Source organism: Hemitrygon akajei, chromosome 22 (genome assembly GCF_048418815.1).
Source record: "Hemitrygon akajei chromosome 22, sHemAka1.3, whole genome shotgun sequence".
In the NCBI taxonomy this organism is placed as follows: Eukaryota; Metazoa; Chordata; class Chondrichthyes; order Myliobatiformes; family Dasyatidae; genus Hemitrygon; species Hemitrygon akajei.
In genome coordinates, this window is record NC_133145.1 from 42,121,394 (window position 1) to 42,134,637 (window position 13,244).

Consider the following 13,244-nt stretch of genomic DNA (forward strand, 5'->3'; position numbering starts at 1 on the left):
TTTCTGAGATTAATGATGTTCTTTGGCAGAACATTCAATGTTACTTCTGAATAAAGTTGAAATGTCATTGGGTGGCCTATCAGTGCTATACAACTAGTGGTGATTCTTTTGCAGAAATTATCACTTTAGGCATCATGTACATTGTATGTTGATACGTCACTCTGAATCTGGCTTCGTCTCTGTCCTGGCACACCTCCTCCTGTTCACTCCATGGGCATCCAACCTCTTCATTGTGTATCCACCTGAGAATGCTGCTGTATATGTTTCATACCGGCGGTTCCTGAGGGCATGATCCAAGATGAACTCACCAGGGCCTTGCAAGGTCACGGCCTAGTGTTTGGGACCTGTCGTCAGTGAGTTTGGGTCCTCATTATCAGTGGGTCCTGGGCTCATACCAAAGATAAAGCTGAAAGGTTGATCAGTTCAGAGCATGAGGGATGATGGCTGAGTCCTGAGTTTACATATCTTGGCAAGCCCACCTGGGAAGTCCAGAGCCCAATGTCTGCGAATCCACGAGTCTTCTGCAGGCTGGAGGCTGGAGAATATGGCCTGACCTGGGGTTAGAGGACGATGTATGTGTGTGAGTGAGTGGTTGGAAGGGAGGACATGGCTTGTTCTGCTGTTGTTATTTTGTTGCTTGTTGTGTTCTGTGGCATGCAATGTTGGCACCAAAATGTGTGGCAACACTTGCGGCTACCCCCAGCACATCCTTGGGTCCATTTCTGAATCTGAATCACGTACGAAGGGTCTGTTCTCTGTTTAAGGGGCAGCAAATGTCTTTCAGTGCCACAGTAAGACATTCCTATCAAGTCTTGCCAGGAAATAAGTGCAGTCTACAAAAACACTTTGGTGATTTGATCAAATGCCCCTGGTTGGTTTGCCTGTTCATGTGAACTGATTGTCAAGTAGGATTAGAGAGGGTAATGACTTCTGAAATGCAGCAGTGATCAGCAAACAGCGTTTAGTGAGATATATCTGCAGATGTGGGCTGAAATCATCCTGAGACATGGACATCGAGAGTGATCTTGCCTTCCATTATGAAAACGTCATGTGTGTATCAGCTTTCCAACATTACTGATATGAATACAGAGCACATTGTCACAATATAGCCTGTGCAGTCACTACTCCTACGAAGGGCACGGAAAGTTGCAATCCGTGAAGCACAAGATGTTGTAACATGAAAGATGGCTCCTGTGTCTGATTGTGGTGTGTGAGAGGCATCTTTTTCACCCCACGAGGAGGAATGCTACGTCTAGAAAAATGGACATTGGGAAGTAGTTTTGGTGGCAGCAATGAAGGTTGGCTTAGTATAGGCTTAATTTTAAATGGTTCTGCATAACAGGTTCATGTGCTTGAAAATCTTACCAACGACAAATTTTGTGTGTTACACATTGTTGATTTAAATTGGGCAAATTTGACAATGGGGAAACAACGCTAGCAAATGTGAAAATCTCAAACAAAAATGACAATATCAAGTTTACCAACACCCAGAAAGAAATGTGGACAAGATTATTTAGTTGATTGAATATGATTTGCAGCTTTGATTCTGATTTTGGTATTTTGCAGATGTGTTAAATCAGAGGTTCCCAACGTGGGGTCCACAGACTCCTCAATAACGGTAGGGGTCCACTGTATAAGAATGTTGGGAACCCCTGCGCTAAGTGGAAATAGTTATTGATTTTAATTATCTTCATAATTATTGTGTTCTGAAATAGCTTTCAGAACTAGCAATGCATATAGTTGAATTTTTTTCTGGAACTTCTTATCTTTTTAGTTTGATTTGTACTTCAGGGAGCGCGAAGCGCAGAAACAAATATCACTGTGATCATTGTACGCTCTAGTATCAACTGTTTGGTGACAATAAAGTATCTAAAGTATCTCCAAACACTGTTACAAGTCAAGAAGCAGTTGGTCATGTTAACAATAATCCTTAAGGGGGTGACAGAGTTAAAGGAACAACTATTGTCCATGGACTGATGGTACGTATGTCACATAGGCTGCAGTTACACTGACGTCACATGAACAAGAAACAAACAGTAGCTAAATGAAAACTCCAGTTCACTTTGTTCAGCAACAACTTCTTTCCCTCTTGTACTAATTGAGTATAAGGATGTTCTGTTCCTCTGATGTCTCTCTCAAACTTCTCCCTTGGTGTATGGTTGAGACTACCTGTAATTAATTATCTAACTTGAATAATTAGGGTCTAGATTTTACTATTTTTTCTAAACAAAGTTACTGCAAAAAAATCAAAAGCTCCCCAGCAAATGTATGTGCCCTTCGTGTACAAAGCAGCTTGATAGCCATTGCTTTCATGTACTCATTAAAAGTTCAATCAAAACACACAAGCATTCATGCACCTTATGTTTGCAATGCACCTGTCACTTACACATAAACGATGTGTTGTTAGTATTTCCTAGCTTCCTGTTACAAATGCCATTAACACATTAGCCTACACAATGTGCTTGGACTGCTATTATACTGCGTCAAATGGATCACGCCACCATGGCAATAATCTCAGACAACAAATTGCGGTTCAGCAGGATGTCAAGGAGCCAACAACAAAGAGTTTTGAATCTTACGGCAATACTTAGCAAAATATGGGAAATTATAAAACTCAAAAGTACATTGTATCTAACAGATATTTTAAATCAGAAACCACATCTCACTAGCCAAAGTTGCTTTTGAAAACAACTTCAGCCTGAGGTTAGATAAGTGACACTTCATTTTTTTTGTATTACTGGCAGCAAAAGACTATTGCATAATAACATGGGCAGTGCCAGTATATAATCACCAAATTTGTTTCTTAAAAGGAGAACTATGTAGTTATCAGCTGGTGATAGATCTACTGTTTTAAAATTTAGCTCAATTGCCCTCCTTTGGGCAGTTTTAACACCGAGAGAAAAGGCACTGCTATGCAGTAATCTGCAATAATACCAAGGGTATTGAATTAGGTCCGTCACTTTGGTGCTTATGTCCGATCTCGTAAATTTCATTTGACTTCCAACCTTCATCAGGTTTGCTTTTGTGCTGATTGTGTAGGTAAGGAAGGGGTTATGTGACCCTGTAGGTCTGTGGCTTTGATCTCCCACACCAATTACAGCCACCTTCAAATCACCTCTGCATCGGTTACGCAGATACGGAAAACGAAAGTACAAATAGAAATAAAGTATGGTTGAATAGGCCAGATGTGTATCCACTGAATTTAGAGGAGTAAGAGGTTACTGGTTGGAAATATATGTAGCCATGGCATGGTACTGACTGTGTGGATGTGTAGGGGATGTTGTGGGAGAATCTGGAACTAGAGCAAAGGCGGAGCATAACCCTTCCTCAAAGTGCAGTAGACGCAGTCTAAATATTTTTAAGACAGGGATAGATACTTAACAAGCAAGGAATGAAAGATTACTCTCAGAATATGGGAATATAGAGGTGAGACTGCAATCAGATCAGCCATGATACTGATTACATGACAGATTAGGTTTGATGGACTGGGTGGCCTATTCCAGCTTCTAAATCATTTGTTTGTATGTTGTAATTCATCACTGTAGTGATCAGGATGTGACCCAAAACAAACAAATGCACATAAAGGAAATGTCCCAATGATACCCTCTGCCACCCAAGACTCAATTATCTGCCTTCAGCATCTTAGTGTTAATTAACGTTTATGCTCCACAATGTCATCAAATGGCACATAAGGGAGGATGCTATTTTGGGAAGAGATATTCCTAAATTCTACTTCATTTGAAAATTACAAATCAGATATGTAACCTCAACCTAAGCAGAGGGGTGTCTCAGGATAATGACTGCCATCATTTCTCCCTAGTTGCCAGAGTCTGCTGCACGTTCTGTGAATATATATTTAAAAATATAATAAATATACAATGTTAAAGTAAAAGAAGCTCTGTCCTTGCCCATTTTACACTCTGTACCATAAATGCAACAACGTGTCTACAAATCTCAAGCAAATTTCATTTTCTGATCAGAGTTGATCCTCTGAGGAAATAGTGAGATGAAGACATGATGAAGAATGGTATTCCCCATCATTTCACGCTGCTGCACGTAGTATAGACTCTCTTCCTCATCTCCAAGCAACTAAAACCTACACCTTCTCATGTTGGAAAACATCAGGGAACTTCACTGGTGGGTAGAGTTTCAGTATTGTGATGATTTGTCCTCAGCAACAACAGTGCCCCCAGAAAGCTTTTATGATTAGACCTACCTCCAGGTAAGACATGGAGACAGTGTATTCCATATCATCACTTGTTTCTTCAATGGACTTGAACAAATCGTTGAGTGTTCGTACATATATACCAGGTTCATTATCTGTTCCTAACATTGTGTACGTTTTCCCAGCACCTAGACAACGTAAATAGATATGACAACATGTTAACCACTTAACAGGGGATAATAGGACATCATTTGGTATGGTATGTCTTGCACTTTACTGCTGGCATGAAACAGCAAATTTCAGGACATATGTCTGTGATAACAAACCGATTCTGATTCCGGCAGGACATCCAGTGCTTGCTGGCAATGCACCAGCTATTGCAATATACAGAATGCTGGAGGAACTCAGCAGGTCAGGCAGCACCAATGGAGGGAAATGGACAGTCCCTGAAGGGCTCTGAAGATGAGTCTCAACCCAGAATGTCAACTGTCCATTTCCCACCATAGATGCCCTCCTGACCCACTGAGTTCCTCGAGCATTTTGTGTGCGTTGCTCCAGATTACAGCACCTGCTGTCTCTCCTGTGATCCAATTGCACATTTTGGCTCTTAAAGTTTTGCGTGGAAATATTAGACCTATATGAAAGCTAACCATGTCACAAGAAGGGAAAATAGCATCTCAGAAGTGGATGAGCCAAGTAGCCAGTAGTCTCTCTCCTTGGCCAGACTGAAGATATCAGAATATAGCAGTACAAGAACTGAGAACAAAATGCAAATAGAATGAGTAAATTTAATGTCAACCCAGATGCATGAAAAAAGAAATGAGAACAAAAATAATTGGATAAACATGGTTTGAAAAAAAAATTCAGAAAGAAAACCTTAAACTTGACATTTTCTCTAATACTAGTTAATTTCCAATTTCTGTGAGGCTGTTGGGCAGGAATTAACACTAAGCACATCATTAACAGTGTACCACCATTGAGCACATTTACAAGGAGCAGGAAAAGAACATACATCGTCAAGGACCTCCAGCATCCAGGCTATGCTCTCTTCTCACTGCTGACATTAAGAAGGGGGTACAGGCGCCTTAAGTCCCACACCACCGGGTTTAGGAACAGTTATTACCATTCAAGCATCAGGTTCCTGACCCAACATGGATAACCTTTCTCACCTCAACTCTGATTTGATCCCACAACCTATGGACTCACTTTCACAACTCCACAAATTACGTTCTCAGTATGTATGTATTTATATTTGTATTTGCACTAAGTATTCTTTTACATATTGGTAGTTTGTCAGTCTGTGTTTTTGTCTAGTCTTTCATTGATTCTATGGTATTTCTTTGTCCTACTCTGAATATCTGCAAGAAAATTAATCTCAGGGTGGTATATGGAGACATATACGTACTTTGATAATAAATTTACTTTGAACCTATCTCAGAACTGATTAGACACCTCATTGTATTTTTAATTTAGAAGATGACAAAATAAATCACATGTGTAAGTTTGGACAAAAGTTCTAAATTCACCAAACATCACCAATTACAAGACAACATCTCCTGACTGTGCAGGTGATGCCTCCCTCCCAAATGCGCTGAATAACTTCTACGCCTGGTTTGAGGCAGAAAATGACGTGGTGGCGAGGAAGTCCACCCCTCCTACAAATGACCAGGTGCTGTGTCTCTCCGTGGCTGACGTGAGAAGAACCCTGTGCAGGGTCAACCCACGGAAGGCTGCTGGACCAGACAACATCCCGGGTAGAGTGCTCAGAGGATGTGCAGACCAGCTAGCAGATGTTCTCACTGACATCTTCAACATCTCCCTGAGCAGCGCCACCATTCCAACGTGCTTCAAGGCCGCCACCATCGTCCCCATGCTGAAGAAGTCTTCAGTGTCCTGCCTAAATGACTACCATCCCGTTGCACTTACATCCATCATCATGAAGTGTTTTGAGAGGCTCGTCATGAGGCATATCAAGACCCTGCTGCCCCCCTCACTGGACCCCCTGCAGTTTGCGTACCGTCCCAACCGCTCAACAGATGACGCCATTGCCACCACCCTGCACTTGGCCCTAACCCACCTGGACAAAAAAGACACATACGTTCAGATGCTGTTCATAGACTTCAGTTCAGCATTCAACACAATCATCCCTCAGAAACTGAAGCTGAGCCTACTGGGCCTGAACACCTTCCTCTGCAACTGGATCCTAGACTTCCTGACTGGGAGACCTCAGTCAGTCCAGATCGGGAGCAGCATCTCCAACGTCATCACACTGAGCATGGGGGCTTCCCAGGGTTGCGTGCTCAGTCCACTGCTGTTCACTCTGCTGACCCATGACTGTACTGCAACACACAGCTCGAACCACATCATCAAGTTCGCCAATGACATGACCACGGTGGGTCTCATCAACAAGAACAACGAGGTGCAGCGGCTAACGGACTGGTGCAGAGCCAACAACCTGTCTCTTAATGTGAACAAAACAAAAGAGATGGTTGTTGACTTCAGGAGGGCACGGAGCGACCACTCCCCGCTGAACATTGACAACTCCTCGGTGGAGATCGTAAAGCGCACCAAATTTCTTGGTGTTCACCAGACGGAGAATCTCACTTAGACAATAGACAGTAGGTGCAGGAGTAGGCCATTCGGCCCTTCTAGCCAGCACCGCCATTCACTGTGATTATGGCTGATCATACACAATCAGTACCCTGTTCCTGCCCTCTCCCCATATCCCTTGACCCTGCTATTTATAAGCGCTCTATCTAACTTTCTCGTGAATGCATCCAGAGACTTGGCCTCCACTGCCTTCTGGGGCAGAGCATTCCACATATCCACCACTCTCTGGGTGAAAAAGTTTTTCCACATCTCTGTTCTAAATGGCCTACCCCTTATTCTTAAACTGTGGCCTCTAGTTCTGGACTCACCCATCAGCGGGAACATGCTTCCTGCCTCCAGCGTGTCCAATCCCTTAATAATCTTATATATTTCAATCAGATCCCCTCACATCCTTCTAAATTCCAGTGTATACAAGCCCAGTCGCTCCAATCTTTCAACATATGACAGTCCCGCCATTCCGGGAATTAACCTTGTGAACCTACGCTGCACTCCCTCAATAGCAAGAATGTCCTTCCTCAAATTTGGAGACCAAAACTGCACACAATACTCCAGGTGGGGTCTCACCAGGGCCCTGTACAGCTGCAGAAGGATCTCTTTACTCCTATACTCAATTCCTCTTGTTATAAAGGCCAGCATGCCATTAGCTTTCTTCACTGCCTGCTGTACCTACATGCTTGCTTTCATTGACTGATGTACAAGAACACCTAGATCTCATTGTACTTCCCCTTTTCCTAACTTGATTCCATTTAGATAGTAATCTGCCTTCCTGTTCTTGCCACCAAAGTGGATAACCTCACATTTATCCACATTAAACTGCATCTGCCATACATTTGCCCACTCACCCAACTTGTCCAAGTCACCCTGCATTCTCATAACATCCTCCTGACATTTCACACTGCCACCCAGCTTTATGTCATCGGCAAATTTGCTAATGTTACTTTTAATCCCTTCATCTAAATCATTAATGTATATTGTAAACAGCTGCGGTCCCAGCACCGAACCTTGCAGTACCCCACTGGTCATAGCCTGCCATTCCAAAAGGGACCCGTTAACCGCTACTCTTTGTTTCCTGTCAGCCAGCCAATTTTCAATCCATGTCAGTACTCTGCCCCCAATACCATGTGCCCTAATTTTGCCCACTAATCTCCTATGTGGGACTTTATCAAAAGCTTTCTGGAAGTCCAGGTACACTACATCCTCTGGCTCTCCCTTGTCCATTTTCATAGTTACATCCTCAAAAAACTCCAGAAGATTAGTCAAGCATGATTTTCCCTTCATAAATCCAAGCTGACTCGGACTGATCCTTCTACTGCTATCCAAATATGTTGTAATTTCCTCTTTTATAATTGACTCCAGCATCTTTCCCACCACTTGGTCCCTCAACACCAGCTCCATAGCAAAGAAAGCCCAGCAGCGTCTCTACTTTCAGCAAAGGCCGAGGAAAGTCCGTCTCCCACCCCCCCCCCCCCCCCCATCTTCATCACATTCTACAGGGGTTGTATTGAGAGCATCCTGAGCAGCTGCATCACTGCCTGGTTCGGAAATTGCACCATCTCGGATCACAAGACCCTGCAGCGGATAGTGAGGTCAGCTGAGAAGATCATCGGGGTCTCTCTTCCTGCCATCACGGACATTTACACTACATGCTGCATCCGCAAAGGAAACAGCATTATGAAGGACCCCATGCACCCCTCATACAATCTCTTCTCCCTCCTGCTGTCTGGGAAAAGGCTCCGAAGCTATCGGGCTCTCACGACCAGACTATGTAACAGTTTCTTCCCCCAAGCTATCAGACTCCTCAATACCCGAAGCCTGGACTGACACTTTGCCCTACTGTCCTGTTTATTATTTATTGTAATGCCTGCACTGTTTTGTGCACTTTATGCAGTCCTGTGTAGGTCTGTAGTCTAGTGTAGCTTTCTCTGTGTTTTTTTTATTAAGTAGTTCAGTCTAGTTTTTTCATACTGTGTCATGTAACACCATGATCCTGAAAAACGTTGTCTCATTTTTACTATGCACTGTACCAGCAGTTATGGTCGAAATGACAATAAAAGTTGACTTGACTTGACTTGACTTGACTAAACACTATAAACAAGGTAGATGGAATTACCAAAAAGAGTGGTAAAAAGACTTCTGGTTAGATGGAGTTAAACTATTTCTAGTACATGGGAAGTTTAGTACTGCTTTAAAAATTACAGAAAATCTTTATGAACTAAATTTAGGAAAGATGCAAAGGGTGTCAAAGGTCTGAAAGTGTCTGACAAGCAATTATATTAGGTCAGTTATCAAAAGTTAACAACCAAATGAGAAAACGTTGGGTGGAAGTATGTGGAATTAAATCAAAAATCAGTCATGAACTCATTGAAAAGAGGAACCGTCTTTTGGGGTTATATCCACCCACTCTTGCTCTAATTTTATTGAACAAGTTCAAATTTACATGGGAAGTTTATTTCATAGCAAAAATGCAAATACTTCAACAGCAAGAGCAAGCAAGATGTCATCTTCACAAGGCTAACAGCAGCTTGCTGTACTTTGGACAAGAAATTTTGAATTGGACCCCAGTCTGCCCACTGCCTAAACTTCCATTGCAATTTATTCATAAATAATGACATAAATAACTACAAGCCTCAGTGATATTTTGGAAACAAACTTTTGTCTTATCTTTTTGACCAATATCTGTTTTAATAGAAGCATAATTAAGAATATAATCATTTACGTACATTAAAAGTCAACAATTTTAAGATGAAATGTTCTGTATTCCTTTTTAGAAATGTGAATTTTCAAGACATATTACATAATGAAATCTGTCCAAGTTGTTAGCAACAAGTAAATTTATTTTGCATTAATCATATTCCAGCAGTGTTTGTAAACTTTTGTAAACTGTGTGGTTTTGACTTGAAAACAAGTTTTTTTTCCAAATTCTGAAGTGAGAAAGATTAGGGTGAGGAAAGGCAAATGTATAAAATTTGGTGTTGCAGGAGCATATCTAGGTTCACAGCAGTCTGTATGTCCAAATGCACTTTCTTTGGTGTAAAACGGTCATGGGTTCACATTCTAGGCTTGGAAGCTTGTTGAGCTTGATAGGAAGAACACAGGGTTAATGACAGGATTTTTAACAGTGTGGAGGAACAGAGGGATGTTGGGATTCATATCCAAAGATCCTTCAAAGTTGCAGTGCAAGTTGATAGGGTGGTTAAGAAGGTGTATGATGCATTGGCCTTTATTAGTTGGGGAACTGAGTTCAACATCTGGGATGTAATGATGCAGCTCTATAAAACTGGTTAGATCACATTTGGAGTATTGTGCTTGGTTCTGGTCACCTCATTATAGGAAGGATGTGGATGCCTTGGAGAGGGTGCAGAGAAGATTTACCAGAGAGTATGTCTTATGAGGATAGGTTGAGTGTGCATGGGCTTCTCACTTTGGCGAGGAGAAGAATGAGAGGTGACTTGATATTGTACAAGAAGAGTGGACAACCAACACTTTTTTCCCCAGGGCTGGGGCATAACCTTAAGGTTTTTGCAGGAAAGTTAAAGGGGATGTCAGAGGTAGGTGTTGTTTTTTTTACACAGAGAATTGTAAGTGCCTGGAATGCACTGTGGAATGTGGTGGTTGAGGCTGATACATTGGGAGGATTTAAGAGTCCCTTAGATATGCACATGGATGAAACAAAAGGAGAGATATGTGGAGGAAAGTGGTAGTTTAAAGGGTTAGTACAACACTGAGGGCCGAAGCATCTGTACTGTACTATGCGATACTGTTCAATGTTCCATGTGGAACTGAGGACAGTGAGAAATCTAATGAAAAATTAGGGGAGACTGGGTTACTGGAGGTCCATTTCTCTGATATTTTGGAATGTCATTCATATATTCTGCTACAGCTCGGACAAATTTTTAACACAGAGCTCTCCAAAATTCCACAAGTCTATCATTCGGAGACGTTCACTAAGCTAGTCTTCTGGCATTAAGTTTCCTGACCAACTTATGCCATTGCTTTCTGCAGTAATTTACCGAGTACAAAATTACTGCTAAACAAAAGTGTTTGCAGTTCACTTTATTTGAATACCATTGATACAGATCACATTTGATATCTATCTTTGCTCCATTCTTTGGTTGTGCAACCCTTAATAATCCAACTAAACTGATACCAATCAAATCAATAACCCTCAAGTCTTAAGAGACTTTTATTTATTTATTTATTTACTTACTTACTTACTGCAATACAGCACAGAAAAGGTCCTTCCAGTCCTTTGAGCTGCAGTGCCCAGCAATCCCCAATTTAACCCTAGCTAAATTACAGGACATTTTACCATGACCAATTGACCAACCAACTGGCACATCTTTGGACTGTGGGAGGAAACCAGAGCATGCAGGGAAACCCACGCGGTCACAGAGAGAACGTACAAATTCCTTACATGCAGTGGCAGGAATTGAACCCAGTTAACTGGTACTGTAAAGTGTTTTGCTAACTACAATGCCACAGTGTAAGACGTATTCTTTCAGACTGATGTTACTTTCAAGCATTTGTGTTTATGCAGTTTAAATTTACATAAGATAAAATTGGAATGAAATATTTTAAATTTACAGTTTAATTTTGTGGTAATAGCTTGCAATCTCATTAAAAACAGCCCTTTCTCATCATCTAAATATGTGACAGCTTTGCATCTGAAATTAAGTTAGTTTTTCATGATACAAGTCTTATTGAACTACTGGAGCACACAGTATAATATTGCAGAATTAAAGAAACTGCAACTTTACACGTGTACTAAACTAACTTCATTTTTTTGTGGAATGATAAAATTATGTTTCAAAACAGAAAGAGTCAGTTTTGATATTTGTTTGTTAACCATGAACGGTAATGAAATGATTCTGACAGTGTCACAATCAATAAATTACTGTAAAAACAGGAGATTCTGCAGGTGCTGGAAAACCAGGCTACACACATACAAAGTATTGGAGAAACTCAGCGGGTCAGAGAGAATCTACAGAGTGGAATAAACAAAATACATTTTGGTTGATATCCTTCATGAAGACATGATGAAGGATCTTGGCCTGAAACGTCAGCTGTTTATTCCTCTCCATAGATGCTGCCTGACCCACTGAGTTCCTGCAGTATTTTGTGTGCATTGCACTCAATAAAAAAAATCCTTTAAAACTTGCTGCCTACCTGTTGGTCCATAAGCAAATACTGTAGCATTGTACCCGGAAATAATGCCTTCAATCAGATCCTTGGTGGTTGAACGGTACACATCATCCTTGAAAAGACAGAAGAAAGTTGAGTTAATTGTTAGACACTTGGACAGGTTCATGGAGAGGTAAGGTTTAGAGGGACATACACCAAACGTGGGCAAATGGGACTAACTTAAATGAGCATTCTGGTCAGCCTGGACAGATGGGCCGAAGAGCCTGTTCCTCCAATATCAAAGCACACCAATGGGACTCATTAATGAATCTACACCTGTTTGTGTGATCTTGCTGTGCCTAATCTGGCTGCTAAATTTCCTATGGAAAGCATAATAGGGAAACCTGAAATCAGGAAAAAACATAACAACACACACAAAATGCTGGTGGAACACAGCAGGCCAGGCAGCATCTATAAGGAGAAGCACTGTCGATGTTTTGGGCCGAGACCCTTCATCAGGACTAACTGAAAGGAAAGATAGTAAGAGATTTGAAAGTGGTGGGGGGAGGGGGAAATGCAAAATGATAGGAGAAGACCGGAGGGGGTGGGATGAAGCTAAGAGCTGGAAAGGTGATTGGCGAAAGTGATGCAGAGCTGGAGAAGGTTTGAGGAACAACACCTTATATACTGGCTGGGTAGCCTCCAACCTGATGGCATGAACATTGACTTCTCTAACTTCTGTTAATGCCCCTCCTCCCCTTCTTACCCCATCCCTGACATATTTAGTTGTTTGCCTGTTCTCCATCTCCCTCTGGTGCTCCTCCTCCCCCTTTCTTTCTCCCGAGGCCTCCTGTCCCATGATCCTTTCCCTTCTCCAGCTCTGTATCACTTTCGCCAATCACCTTTCCAGCTCTTAGCTTTATCCCACCCCCTCCGGTCTTCTATCATTTTGCATTTCCCCCTCACCCCACCACTTTCAAATCTCTTAGTATCTTTCTCTTCAGTTAGTCCTGACGAAGGGTCTCGGCCAGAAACGTCGACAGTGCTTCTCCTTATAGATGCTGCCTGGCCTGCTGTGTTCCACCAGCATTTTGTGTGTGTTGCTTGAATTTCCAGCATCTGCAGATTTCCTCGTGTTTGCTCTTTAAAAACATAACAATGTTTTTTTTGATGGTGGCATATTTGCTGAGACATTGAAGAGTCAATTCCGTTCACCTGGTGACACAAGAGACTGCAGATGTTGGAATCTGGAACAACACACAAGCTGCAGGAATCCAGCAGATTTGGAAGCATCTCTGGAGTGAAATGGATAGTTATGTTTCAGGTTGAAAACCTTCATCTACCCAAA

The 13,244-nt window shown here is 41.9% G+C and overlaps 1 protein-coding gene across 1 annotated transcript in view; it reads right to left on the reverse strand.

Annotated features, from left to right (window-relative positions):
* Positions 1-13,244, reverse strand: part of kif19 (kinesin family member 19) — a 204,280-nt gene that overhangs the window by 75,624 nt on the left and 115,412 nt on the right. The window contains exons 4-5 of the mRNA XM_073026104.1: positions 11,942-12,029; positions 4,217-4,353 (exon numbers count right to left, since the gene is read on the reverse strand). Coding sequence (XP_072882205.1) covers positions 4,217-4,353; positions 11,942-12,029 — 225 coding nt within the window. The remainder of the gene's footprint in view (positions 1-4,216; positions 4,354-11,941; positions 12,030-13,244) is intronic.